The sequence below is a fragment of the Sinohyriopsis cumingii genome, chromosome 1 (assembly GCF_028554795.1).
Source record: "Sinohyriopsis cumingii isolate HCF-2022 chromosome 1, ASM2855479v2, whole genome shotgun sequence".
NCBI classification, from domain to species: domain Eukaryota; kingdom Metazoa; phylum Mollusca; class Bivalvia; order Unionida; family Unionidae; genus Sinohyriopsis; species Sinohyriopsis cumingii.
This window is the reverse complement of record NC_142961.1, coordinates 76480382-76493833: the sequence shown is the minus strand read 5'-3', so window position 1 is coordinate 76493833 and position 13452 is coordinate 76480382. Positions and strand designations below refer to the sequence as shown.

At 34.2% G+C, this 13452-nt stretch overlaps 1 protein-coding gene across 3 annotated transcripts in view; it reads left to right on the top strand.

Moving 5' to 3' along the window:
• Positions 1-13452, top strand: part of LOC149807158 (microtubule-associated serine/threonine-protein kinase 2-like) — a 346090-nt gene that overhangs the window by 293865 nt on the left and 38773 nt on the right. For all 3 annotated transcript variants that reach the window (XM_089962846.1, XM_089962854.1, XM_089962861.1), the window contains 4 exons: positions 4577-4668; positions 5547-5627; positions 7621-7691; positions 10329-10445. In XM_089962846.1, coding sequence (XP_089818972.1) covers positions 4577-4668; positions 5547-5627; positions 7621-7691; positions 10329-10445 — 361 coding nt within the window. The remainder of the gene's footprint in view (positions 1-4576; positions 4669-5546; positions 5628-7620; positions 7692-10328; positions 10446-13452) is intronic.

Sequence of the window (13452 nt, the reverse complement as noted above, 5' to 3'; positions counted from 1 at the left end):
ACATAATTCAGTATATATATATATATATATATATATATATATATCAAAATAAGGACCATCTAGCTGTTGTGGTATCATTGTACCAGTACACAAGTAACTATGACAAAATATAATTTTTCATATTTTTATAACATGCAGAACTTGAAACAGTCTCAGTTTTTAGTATTGCAATTTCAAAAAGCCCCCAGTTATATCAACATAAACGTGTTTTAGCACTAGCATTGTAACTATGCAGTCATATGAAGGTGTGAATTTAACCCTACATTTATGGACCAGTGTTGCTCTCACAAAATGTACATGTATGGACCACAAATATACATGTATGAGCCATAAATAGAGACCATAAATATACATGTGTGGTTCACAAATATACATGTTTGGACCACAGTATACATGTAATCTGACACAATAAACTTTACAGTCTGAAAATCTTCACAATGAAACCACTGACACTTTTTTTCATCACCATTATTATCTTTCAGTGTGGTGGACAACAAAAGAAGATCTGATTTGTTTTTCTGATTCTGGCTACATTTTACCTGGCCACATTTTACCTTTCAGAGCAATCATAATTTCACCCACTGTGAACTGACAAAAGTCCAGATGAAAATCTGTTTATGATGTCCTCTTTACCAGAGTTGATTCCTTTTCCTCCTGAGATGACCATAGGCTAAAATTTCTCCAATAGAAGAATGCCACTTAATAGTTAACCTTTCCTTGAAATAGTTGTTCTTTTAACAAACTAAATATTTTGGGATGGGAGGAAAAAGTTGGGAACAGATTGCCACATTAAAAGAGCAATACAATGTCCCTCATAATTACCTCTTGGTAATTAAGCTAGTGATGTTCTAGTCATTTTTAAACATAAAGAGCCAGTTGGGCTTCAAATCATGTAAGGGTTCATCAGACATAGATTCATCCGAATGATAGCAAGTGAAGGCATCTTGTTCTGGCCACATAATGGGATCACTGCTTCAAGATAAACAGCTTTGGCATTAAGGTACTAATGATTGAGATCCTGCATGTTACAAAACAAATTCCATATTTTCCCATAGGGGCCTAATCACAAAACTGCACTTAGAAATGTAATCAAAAGAGCTTGACTTAAGCATTCATCTTTTTTGTCAAATGCCCAGTATGTTTCAGGCAGGGCTAGATAGCTTTGGAATTGATAACCAGCAAATGTTGTTTCCTTTATTAAGTTTCCATGACAATACAGTACACAATTTCTATGAATAAATTAAGATAAAAAGCTCTGGCTGCAAATTTTGATTGAATGTACTGCATATACTTCACAGTCAGCTCACCCAGCTGCAGCATCAATTATTTCTTTGTCAGAATAAACTTGTACAGTCGTTGGCAGTGTACATTAATCAACTATTATTCAATATTCAAAAGCATGACCAGATATGGATTTCAGGAAGGGCAGCACTCTGTTCAGTGCCTGGGGTTATTTGTGTCCTGTTGTCCTACAGTGCATGCATCCCTTTAATAAACGTTTGTACCATCATGTTGATATTACTGAGTAAATTTTCCTAAATTTCAGGCTGATTTGTCAATTCAAATAGCTCCTGAGCATCATGTGTTCTAGGACACTGCTTCTTTACCGCACTGTTGTTGGTTTTGAACTTTATAATGATCTGACTATTCACATGGAATCTAGTCTTTGTGCTTAGACCTGAAATCACTCACCTTAGACCTGAAATCACCCACCTTAGACCTGAAATCACTCACCTTAGACCTGAAGTCACCCACCTTAGACCTGAAGTCACCCACCTTAGACCTGAAGTCACCCACCTTAGACCTGAAATCACTCACCTTATACCTGAAATCACCCACCTTAGACCTGAAGTCACTCACCTTAGACCTGAAATCACTCACCTTAGACTTGAAATCACTCACCTTAGACCTGAAGTCACCCACCTTAGACCTGAAGTCACTCACCTTAGACCTGAAATCACTCACCTTATACCTGAAATCACCCACCTTAGACCTGAAGTCACCCACCTTAGACCTGAAGTCACTCACCTTAGACCTGAAGTCACCCACCTTAGACCTGAAGTCACTCACCTTAGACCTGAAATCACTCACCTTAGACCTGAAATCACTCACCTTATACCTGAAGTCACCCACCTTAGACCTGAAGTCACCCACCTTATACCTGAAGTCACCCACCTTAGACCTGAAGTCACCCACCTTAGACCTGAAGTCACTCACCTTAGACCTGAAGTCACCCACCTTAGACCTGAAATCACCCACCTTAGACCTGAAATCACCCACCTTAGACCTGAAATCACCCACCTTAGACCTGAAGTCACCCACCTTAGACCTGACGTCACCCACCATAGACCTGAAGTCACTCACCTTAGACCTGAAATCACCCACCTTAGACCTGAAGTCACCCACTTTAGACCTGAAGTCACCCACCTTAGACCTGAAGTCACTCACCTTAGACCTGAAATCACTCACCTTATACCTGAAATCACCCACCTTATACCTGAAATCACCCACCTTAGACCTGAAGTCACTCACCTTAGACCTGAAATCACTCACCTTATACCAGAAATCACTCACCTTCTGTTCATTGGTTCATGAGAAGTCATCATTATAAGGTTTTTCTCTTTGTAGTAATGGTATTCATATTGGATGGCTGATTGGGATCATTTGAATAAATCAGTAAAATAAAAAACTTTGTGCCAAGTTTGGTCAAAACTGGGATTGCAACTTCTAAAAGATGTTGATAATAGTAAATAATATTTATGTATGGATGCAACAGGAATATGAATGACCAAACCATAAAAAGAGCTGTCAGTGTCCCAGTATTCAAAGTATTGATAATGTTTAAGTAATGTTTGGTATTGTTTTAATGACTCATTCATGAGAACTGTACATGATTCCTATCAATTAGGATAGCAAGCAGAGGAATACTTTAGAAGATATTATAAATTATTATATATTTCATAATTTTAACAAACAAATGAATGTTCCTCCGATATTATCAAGAAAAATGATTGAAATGGGTATCAGAACTGAAGCCCAATTAATATTAGGACATTCCATCCTTTGATAGCTCATCACAAAAAAAGTTGTTATAAAAAGTTTAAATTTAATGAGAAGTTACACTACTGATAGGAAATGTGCAATTTCACTGCTTTGTGTTTGAGTTCCACCCTATAATAGGGATGATTCTATAAAGAGGGAATGGTTTACATGTATGTTGGTTAAAATGCAGGTATCACTACCACCACAAATACTTTGTAATACCTTTATTATTTTGCAGGTACATATTATACAATATTTCCTGTGATTATCTAACAAAGCACAGTGATTTTTGCAAAACTTTTATTTGTTTTACAAGGAATTAACATATTCCAGGTTGTATAGAAAAGGTGACCTAAAAGGTTTTGCTGTTTAGAAACTTCAGAAATGTTAGCAATGACAAATTTAAATAGTCTGTAAATTTGTCAGGGTATTTCATTAAGTACCCCACTACAATCGATATATGAGATGACTACATGTTACCTAATGGCATGTAATTTATTACCAGAATGCGAAAAATAGTTACTATGACAAATTAAGAAATGATCATGCATTGTTTACAACGTAACTTGATGATATACAATAACAAAAGTTAGGTACAATTTGTCCCATGGTCCTATTGATTTGATTACAAAAGGTCTGGTTACAATTTAAGCTGTTATTCCACTGTAAATCCTTTCCATTAAGCACTAAATGTTACCTCCAAAAGTCTTATTGAAATATTAATCATAAATACCTTTGCACACTTCCATTTACCCCCACCACACCCTACCTCCCATAACTTATTTCTGGGGCTCCTTCCCAATAAAAAAAAAGTTGTTTGATGGGATTTTGGGTCCCACTGTGACTACTGCTGCTTGGGTGGTTGCTTTGCCACTACTTTCATTAAATCATTTAGTTTGTACTTAACTAAACTGTCAAGCATGGCCACCATCCAATACTGGATTAAAGTGGTAGGAGCCCCTTGAGCAGTTTCAAAAAGCACCCCCACCCCCACCAGTGCATGATCGCTATCATTTAACTGCCTTGAAGGCTGGAGCAACTGCTTCTTTTGCTCCACCTTTAATCTGGCCTTGCTGCCACCAATCACTTGTTCAGCCCCACAAGGCAACATATTTAATTTAAGCATTTTTTTCTTGTTATATCTCAAAAATGGGGTTGTTAAGTATAACATAGTATTTATGGGATCAAATAAAATATCAAAAATGATACCCACAACCACGATTACTTTAATTAAAATGTATGCTCAACCACAAGAATTGAAATAATCCTCACATTCTCCACTATGAAGTCAAGAGCGTTGCTTTCTAACCCCCCTTGGGCTTTTTCCTGGAATAACCCTAAGTAGAAGTGAAGAGTTGGTTGCTGTACATCTTATAATAGCCTATAATCTTCAGTTGTGTATGTTGTAGCAGTAATTTCTTACTTTAGAGTCAAATTCGTTTCCTCTGATATTCAGTGGTCTGTACTCTCTCCTATTCTCAGTATAAGAAAACACGGTCTAAACTAATTGATGATGTGCTTTCTTTTTTTTCAGCGTCATTTGTGTATGGTAATGGAATACGTTGAAGGAGGAGACTGTGCCACACTTCTAAAGAACAATGGACCTCTTCCTTTTGATTTAGCCAGGTAACCAGTCCATTTTGTATGAGTATAGCTAAGATTTCAGTATTTACAAGATAAATTTAAGTTTTTAAATATAATGGTATTTTTTCTACCTAAACTGTTCATTAATACCTTTTCTAAATGTGTAATTTAAAGATTCAGTTGTCAACATGTTTCCAAAGACATAATTATTTGTGAATACTAAATGTGTAGATACATCTTGAATACTAAGTGTGTGGGTACATAATGAATACTAAATATGTGTATACATGAATAATAATACATCAGCATCACATGTTGAATACTAAATGTGTGCATACATCATGAATACTAAACATATTGATACATCAACAATACTAAATATGTGGATGAACTATGAATACTGTGTATAGATGCATGAATATTAAATGCATGGATACATCATGGATAATAATTGTGTGGATACATCATGATCTGTGTCACATGTTGGATACCAAATAAATGGATACATCATAATCTTGTGTCACACAGTGCGTAACTTTATCATATTTTAAAAGATTGATCTTCATGATAAGCAAGTAACAGAGATGATGAAACAAGGAATATTAGCAGATTATCATCAAAGAGAATAATAGTGTTGACATTGATTTTCTCTGCTAACTTATAAGTGTTCCTTTAGAACAGTTTGGAAATGCTGTTTTCAAATATGCCCCTGTATATTGATCCCTTTAATGATAGATAGGTGGGGCTAGACATGGCATCATCAGAAAAGAAATTAGAATACTTAACAGCTTTTTGAGTAAATGTGTTAATCATGTTTAAACTTTATTGTTCTCTTTTTGTTAGATTATATATGTTTTAAGTACTTACTGTGGTTTCTAAGCAAAGGTGTTCAGTAATTTATTGTGTCCTTTACTTGCTAGGTTGTATTTTGCGGAGACAGTTTTGGCACTGGAGTATCTTCACAGTTATGGCATTGTCCACCGAGATTTGAAACCAGACAAGTAGGTATCCCACTTAAAAAATAAGATCTCACACGTCTTCTTTGGTTAATGAAATATGTTAAACAAGCTTAATGCTGCAGTAATTGTAGGTCATGAAAATTTTTTAACTTTTGTGATAGGATATTTCCTAACCAGGGTTTGTTGAGTCACTTTCCTCCACATTAACCCTTGGCATATGCAACTAGCTGAAATAATGTTTTGAATGTCTTGCCCATGAAAGAGTTACTGCCAAATATGGCCGTTGATACAGCTCACTACATGTTTTAGGTGTTCATTATGGTGATATCCATGCTGTCCACATGCCTTGACTGAAAAGAAAACCTTGCATGTGAAAGATTAAAATTGGAGAAAGTGACATGTAACATTTTCTGTGGAGGCTGCATTGATTTGACCATTGCCTTCCAGCAGCATCAAGTCAGAAAGTGGAATGGTAGATTCTGTTTTGACTAGATACATATGCCATGGGTTGACGTGGAATGAATGGATGAAGAACATGTGGCTAACAAAGACCCTCTAGTATCATGCTTTATTATTCAACAAATTTCAGAGGTTATTTTCCCAGAAGAACATAAATTTGAAATTCTGTTTATTAAATAAATGAAAGACTTTTCATCATTTACTTTGTTGCTTTGTGTCATTTAGCAGACAAGAATGCTTTGTCAGGAAAGGAAAAAAAATCATTGATAATTTGTATTTATGGAGTTTAATTTCAAGAAATTATATGGTAATAGTGTCCTTTCTTACAACATAAACAGTAAAAGTGTCCTTTCTTACAAAGAAAAAGTAAAAGTAAACTTTCTACAAAATAAACAGTAAAAGTGTCCTTTGTTACAAAATAAACAGTAGAAGTGTCCTATGTTACAAAATAAAAAGTAAAAGTAAACTTTCATACAAAAAAAAGTAAAAGTGAACTTTCCTACAAAATAAAAAGTATAAGTGTTCTTTGTTACAAAATAAACAGTAAAAGTGTCTTTCTTAAAAAAAAGTAAAAGTAAACTTTCTACAAAATAAACAGTAAAAGTGTCCTTTCTTACAAAAAAAATTAAAAGTGAACTTTCCTACAAAATAAACAGTAAAAGTGTCCTTTCTTACAAAATAAACAGTAATAGTGTCCTTTCTTACAAAATAAACAGTAAAACTGTCCTTTCTTACAAAATAAACAGTAATAGTGTCCTTTCTTACAAAATAAACAGTAAAAGTGTCCTTTCTAAGAAAATAAAGAGTAAAAGTGTCCTTTCTAAGAAAATAAAGAGTAAAAGTGTCCTTTCTTACAAAATAAACAGTAATAGTGTCCTTTCTTACAAAGTAAACAGTAAAATTGTCCTTTTTATAAAAAGTGGTGTCCTTTCTTACAAAATAAACAGTAAAAGTGGTGTCCTTTCTTACAAAATAAACAGCAAAAGTGGTGTCCTTTCTTACAAAATAAACAGTAAAAGTGGTGTCCTTTCTTACAAAATAAACAGTAAATGTGGTGTCCTTTCTTACAAAATAAACAGTAAAAGTGGTGTCCTTTCTTACAAAATAAACAGTAAAAGTGACCTTGGGATTCACTTTAAATTGGTGTAGAATGTTGGATAAAAGTGTAATCTGTATTACAGTCTTTGAAAGATCATAAACTAGGGAATGTTTGCCGATATGCTTGATGCTCAACTAATTTCTAATGCAGAATAATTAACTGAGGAGGTTAACACTCTAACAAACTATTTTTTAAAAAAACAATTATAATCAACCTTCATTTTAAACAAATGGCTTTTCCATTGCTAAATTTTTTTAATAAAAATTAAACAAGGGAAGCAACTCTTGCATGAGACCATATCATGTCTCCATCTAGCATTTGTACTTTAGGTCATTTAGATGCATTTGAACTCATTGGGAACTACTCAGTTTCATAAAGTTTCAATGTTTTTATCCACAAAAATGACTTTTGTGGAAAAGTTGACAAAATTGCAAAATAAGTTTGTTGTGTAATAGATGAATTTGCATGTCTTTTCAGCCTTCTCATCACAGCAACTGGACACATCAAACTGACAGATTTTGGGTTGTCAAAGATTGGACTGATGAGTTGTGAGTGCATTAAAGAATTTCCTGTCTGTCTGTAATATGATACAAGTATTGTTTTTTTCTATTAATTGTGATATTTTTATCCATCAAAACTGAAGTTTAATAAATACCTTATTATACCTATACCATCACCTTCATAGGCAGGCATGGGTATATCAGAATTTCTGTTCATCCATCCATCCTTCCATTCAGCATACAATCTTATTAGGTCAACTAGTCCCACAGTTTTGTGTGGATTGTCATGAACTTGGTAAATATTAGGATCATCATTTCAACATGCATGTCAACAGATCAGTGTGCACCGATAACTTTTGTTATTGTTGTTGCCCTTTTGAACTTGCAGCTAGATGTAATGTGTGACAGAATCTTGTGAATGCACAAATTTCAATAAATCCCCATGAAACTTTGTACATGTTATGACCTTGACATATCAACACTGATTTCAATGAATCTACTAGAAATTTTGTACATGTTATGACCATGGCATATCAACACAGATTTCAATAAATCCCCATGAAATTTTGTACATGTTATGACCATGGCATATCAACACAGATTTCAATAAATCCCCATGAAATTTTGTACATGTTATGACCATGGCATATCAACAGAGATTTCAATAAATCCCCATGAAACTTTGTACATGTTATGACCATGGCATATCAACACAGATTTCAATAAATCCCCATGAAATTTTTTACATGTTATGACCATGGCATATCAACACAGATTTCAATAAATCCCCATGAAATTTTGTACATGTTATGACCATGGCATATCAACACAGATTTCAATAAATCCCCATGAAATTTTGTACATGTTATGACCTTGACATATCAACACTGATTTCAATGAATTCACTAGAAATTTCATACATGTTGTGACCTTTATCTGAAAATACAAATATCAGATACATAATCTTGTGAATGCACTGATTTCAATGAATCCTCATGCAACTTTGTACCTGTTATGACCTTGATATGTCAACACATATTTCAGTAAATCTCCATGAAATTTTGTACATGTTATGACCTTGACATATCACTGATTTCAAAACTCCATGAATATTTATACATGTTATGACCTTGACATATCACATTGATTTCAATGAATCTCCATGAATATTTGTACATGTTGTAACCTTGACATATCTACACTGATTTAATGATTCCCCATGAATATTTGTACATGTTGTGACCATCATCTGAAGATATATCAACAAATGACTGTGCTCTTAGCAACTGTTAGTTATTGTCATCCCAAAGCAGAATGCATCTTTGTGTTACTGTGATTTTTTGCTTTACTGGTTACAGGCTAGAAGAATTTATGGAATGGCCCGTTTTCCATCATCCATCCATCAGTTAGTTTGTTATTGATACTCCTTCTACACTATTTGGAAGATTGCCATGAAACTTTACACACACATTCATCCCATGTGCTTCTTGGACATCCAGTATGGATGCCACATTGGCCATCTTGATGGTTTTGTTACATCAGCATGGGGATTTCACATAAAGACTTAACATGGTATCTATTTAGTCCTGAAAGAAGATGCTGCCAGTCTGACATCCAGTATGGCCACCATGGCAGCCATCTTGAAAATCATACAGCGACTCCTTCTGAACAGAAAGTCATATTGACATGGGTTTAAATTCGAAACTTTGTTGATGTTTAGTTGGTCCTAAATAAAAATTGTGCTCATGTTAAAAATCTTTTTATTGCCAGTTTTTCAAGATGGATGGTCAAATCATCATGGGGATTTCACCAGAAGACTTCTAATGATGTCTTTAGAGTCCTTAATAAAAATGGTTTTTACCTGACCTGAAATGTGGCTGTCATGGTCATCAACTTGAAAATCTTATCACTAATATTCCTTGATGCCTGGTCAGAGTGACATGGAGTTTTCACCAAATGACTTTGTATGGTAACATATTGATCCTTAATGAAAATGGTGACTGACAACTGACATCCAGTATGGCCACCATAGCAGCCACATTGAAAGTCTTGTTATCACTATTCTGCCTAAACAGAAAGTCATATCAGCATTGGATTTTCATGAGATGATTTCTTGTCATGTTTTTTTTATCTTTAATAAAAATGGTGCCAAACTGACTGCAAATTTGACCACTGTGGTGACCATGTTGAAAATCTAGTTATTGGTATTCATCATCGATGAAAGTCGTATCAATATGTAGTTTTCACCAGAGGACTTCTTATGGTGTCTGATTCATCCTAAATTAAAAGTATGCTTATCTGGCATTTGAATGGTCCCATCGAAGTGGAAAACGTACTGAAAATGAGGTAAAAAATGGAAAATAAAGATTGACTTCAACCCCGTTGCTTTAATTAAATGTATCATGTTTGTCAGTTTTTGAATAAGCATTTTGAGATCAATGCTATACTAGTATAAGTTGCACTTTTGATCAGTTCAGCTGGGAATATTACCATATAAATTGGGACTATTGACATATAAACTGGGAATATTATCAATTAAATAGGGAATTTTGCCATACAAATTGGAAAATATCCTTCGTGTTTGGACCGGAAATGGGGCCTTATATTAAACCTTAGGAAGCCACTTTTTTAAAATTGACCTTTTCGGATGCTTTAAGTTCACTTTTAATTCTCTTTATCTCCTAGTGACCACTAACCTGTATGAAGGCTCCATAGACAAGGACTGTAAACAGTTCAGAGATAAACAGGTTTTGGGAACACCTGAGTATGTTGCACCTGAAGTAATTCTGAGAAAAGGATACAGTAAGTGCCTGTTTTCCTGGCAGTTTTTTTCTCTGTTGATGTATTCACTTGTGATAGTTCCGTTGACACATATTTATGTACATAAATGTGATCGTAATTTAATAAGTGTGGTAGTAAATGTGATTGTGCTGGAATTAACAATAGATGTTTTTACACTATTATGGTGCTGAAATAAAACGACATGGACATGTTTTTACATTATTATTGTGCTGAAATAAAATGTTATAGACATGTTTTTTCATTACTATTGTGCTGAAATAAAATGACATGGGCATGTTTTCACATTATTATTGTGCTGAAATAAAATGTTATGGACATGTTTTTACACTATTATTGTGCTGAAATAAAATGTTATAGACATGTTTTTTCATTATTATTGTGCTGAAATAAAACGACATGGACATGTTTTCACATTATTATTGTGCTGAATAAAATGTTATGGACATTTTTTACACTATTATTGTGCCGAAATAAAACGACATGGACATGTTTTTACACCATTATTGTAATGAAATAAAACAACATGGACATGTTTTTACATTATTATTGTGCTGAAATAAAATGTTATGGACATGTATTTACAGTATTATGGTGCTGAAATAAAATGACATGGACATGTATTTACAGTATTATGGTGCTGAAAAAATGACATGGACATGTTTTTACAGTGTTATGGTGCTGAAATAATATGACATGGACATGTTTTTACAGTATTATGGTGCTGAAAAATTACCAGTACCTTATTTACCATATATGCTTTGACACCGTATTTGTTTATTTACATTTATTTTAAAAGTAATTTTTTGTGTACTGTATGTTCTGGAACACATTTTTTTTTTTTCAAGTCGTAAGTTTTGGGACACCTTTTAAATCCTTTGAAAATTACTTGTTGGAAAATGTACTCAAACATAAATTTTATTAAAGAAAACTTTAAAAAAAGAAAACACTGTGAGTGTTATTTGTTTACGCTTTTCTTCCTAGATGCAAATTTGCTAAGAACAAGAGCTCAGGGAAGAATGAATCATTTGTGTATATGAGAACAAGTTCAACTTTTTCTGTTCTAATTTATGCTTCAACAAAGTTGTTTTTATTAAATGTCAAGGTTTATTTGCCATTCATGCTCGTTACATGACTTACTTTGGCAAAATAACTATTGATGAGCACAGTTTAAACTATTCACTGTAATTATGTAAAAATATATTCAGAGAGAGAGAAAGAAAGAGATACTGGTAGATAGTGAATGTACAGATTGATTGATAAACATACTAATTCTGAATCCGAACATCTTTTATTTACACAAGTTATATCTGACATAATCCAAGTACTGCTGAACAAACTTGAATGCCGCTAATATATGTAATTTAAATCCTTCAATCTGTCCACATTCTTAATTGCCCACTCAACCTCCTCAGGCTCAAATCCATCAAATTCATCCTCTTCACTGTCGCTGCCATCACATTCAGTATCTATGATATTGTCTTCACATCCATTCAAGTTAATGTTAATACCACAAACTTTAAATGATTTTCGGATCAGATCTGGCTCATCCCAAAGCGATTTGACTGCTTTCACAATCCAGTCCACAACTGTTTGTTTAGCTACACTCTTAATACGAGATGTGTTGTCATTTTCCTTGGAAAGACCCTCTGCTGCTTTACAAATAAAATTTGTCCAGCTTTTCCTCATGTCAGACTTGACTGGTTTATTTACAATGACGTCTAGTGGCTGTATCTTGGAGGTGCATCCACCCGGAATAACTGCAGGCACCGTGTTACCCCTTCTCAAAGCCTATTTTACAGCATCTGTAATATGCACCCAGAATGAATGCATCACTAAAAGAGAACGTTCCTTTCCTTTCCATGCATGTGGCAAGGCCTCTTCACTACTTGAGTATCGCACTACAAACTTAAACGTAATAGCGGAGATCTATAATGTGGTTTATTTTGTTTTATTTTTACTCCCCTTTATATATGCTATGTACGCGATAACAATGACTGTGTAGAATCTTTTTTTATGTAAATGTGTGAGAACTTATCATTCAAAGTGTTCCATTGTTTCTATTTATTTTTCAAAATCCCAGTGAAAATGGGCAGAAAGAAATCAAAGTTGGCTTCCCCATGTCGGCCGACTTTGTATAAGTATGTATAGTTTAAAACTGCTCCAGTTGCCTAGTGGTTAGAGTGTCCACCTCAGATGAGGGAGGTCGTGGGTTCAATCCCCAGCCAAGTCTTACCAAAGACTTATTTAAAAAAATGGTACTAACAGCTACCTTGCTTGGTGCTCAGCATTAAGAGGTTAGTGTTAGGTCTGGTAGGCCTGGTGTCAGGATAATGTGACTGGACATCACTATAAACTGTCACACTGCAGATATCATAGGCATATGACTGAAAAATTGTTAAAGCTACGTTAAAATCCAATCCACACACGCTGTATATTTTTTTTTAAAATCTCCATACTAAAAGGAATCCAAAGTCTGCTTCTGGGGTCAGCTTGCTTTGTAATGAATTGACTTTGGATTTGATATCCTATGGGTAAGTTCAGTCAGTCAGTTTATGGCTGTTACAAGGTTTGTTTATTCAACACCTGGGCTTTCATTTATATGCCATCTGTAGTCATAGTTGACACAAACAGGTTTCAAGTTCTTCAGTGTAAATATTATACACAGCATTAACTTGCTTTAATAATATTTTTTGTAACCCATGGAGTCAAAAAGATTGTCATTTGTACTCACAGTAAATGTATTTCTAATAATGATTTTAGTTCGCAAGATATTGTCATATTTTTACCCAGGATATAATACTATCTTGGTTATTTTGTACTTTACACCATGTCACACATGAATGGCAGGTGCTTTCGAGCAATGGTGTTGATAAGTCTCTCTCTCTCTCTCTCTCTCTCTCTCTCTCTCTCATTTATATGTGATTTTGCAGGATCCAGTTTTCATTCTCATGACATTCAAACCTTTGAGGACAACCAAACGTGATTAGTTTCTCAATATTCACATCAA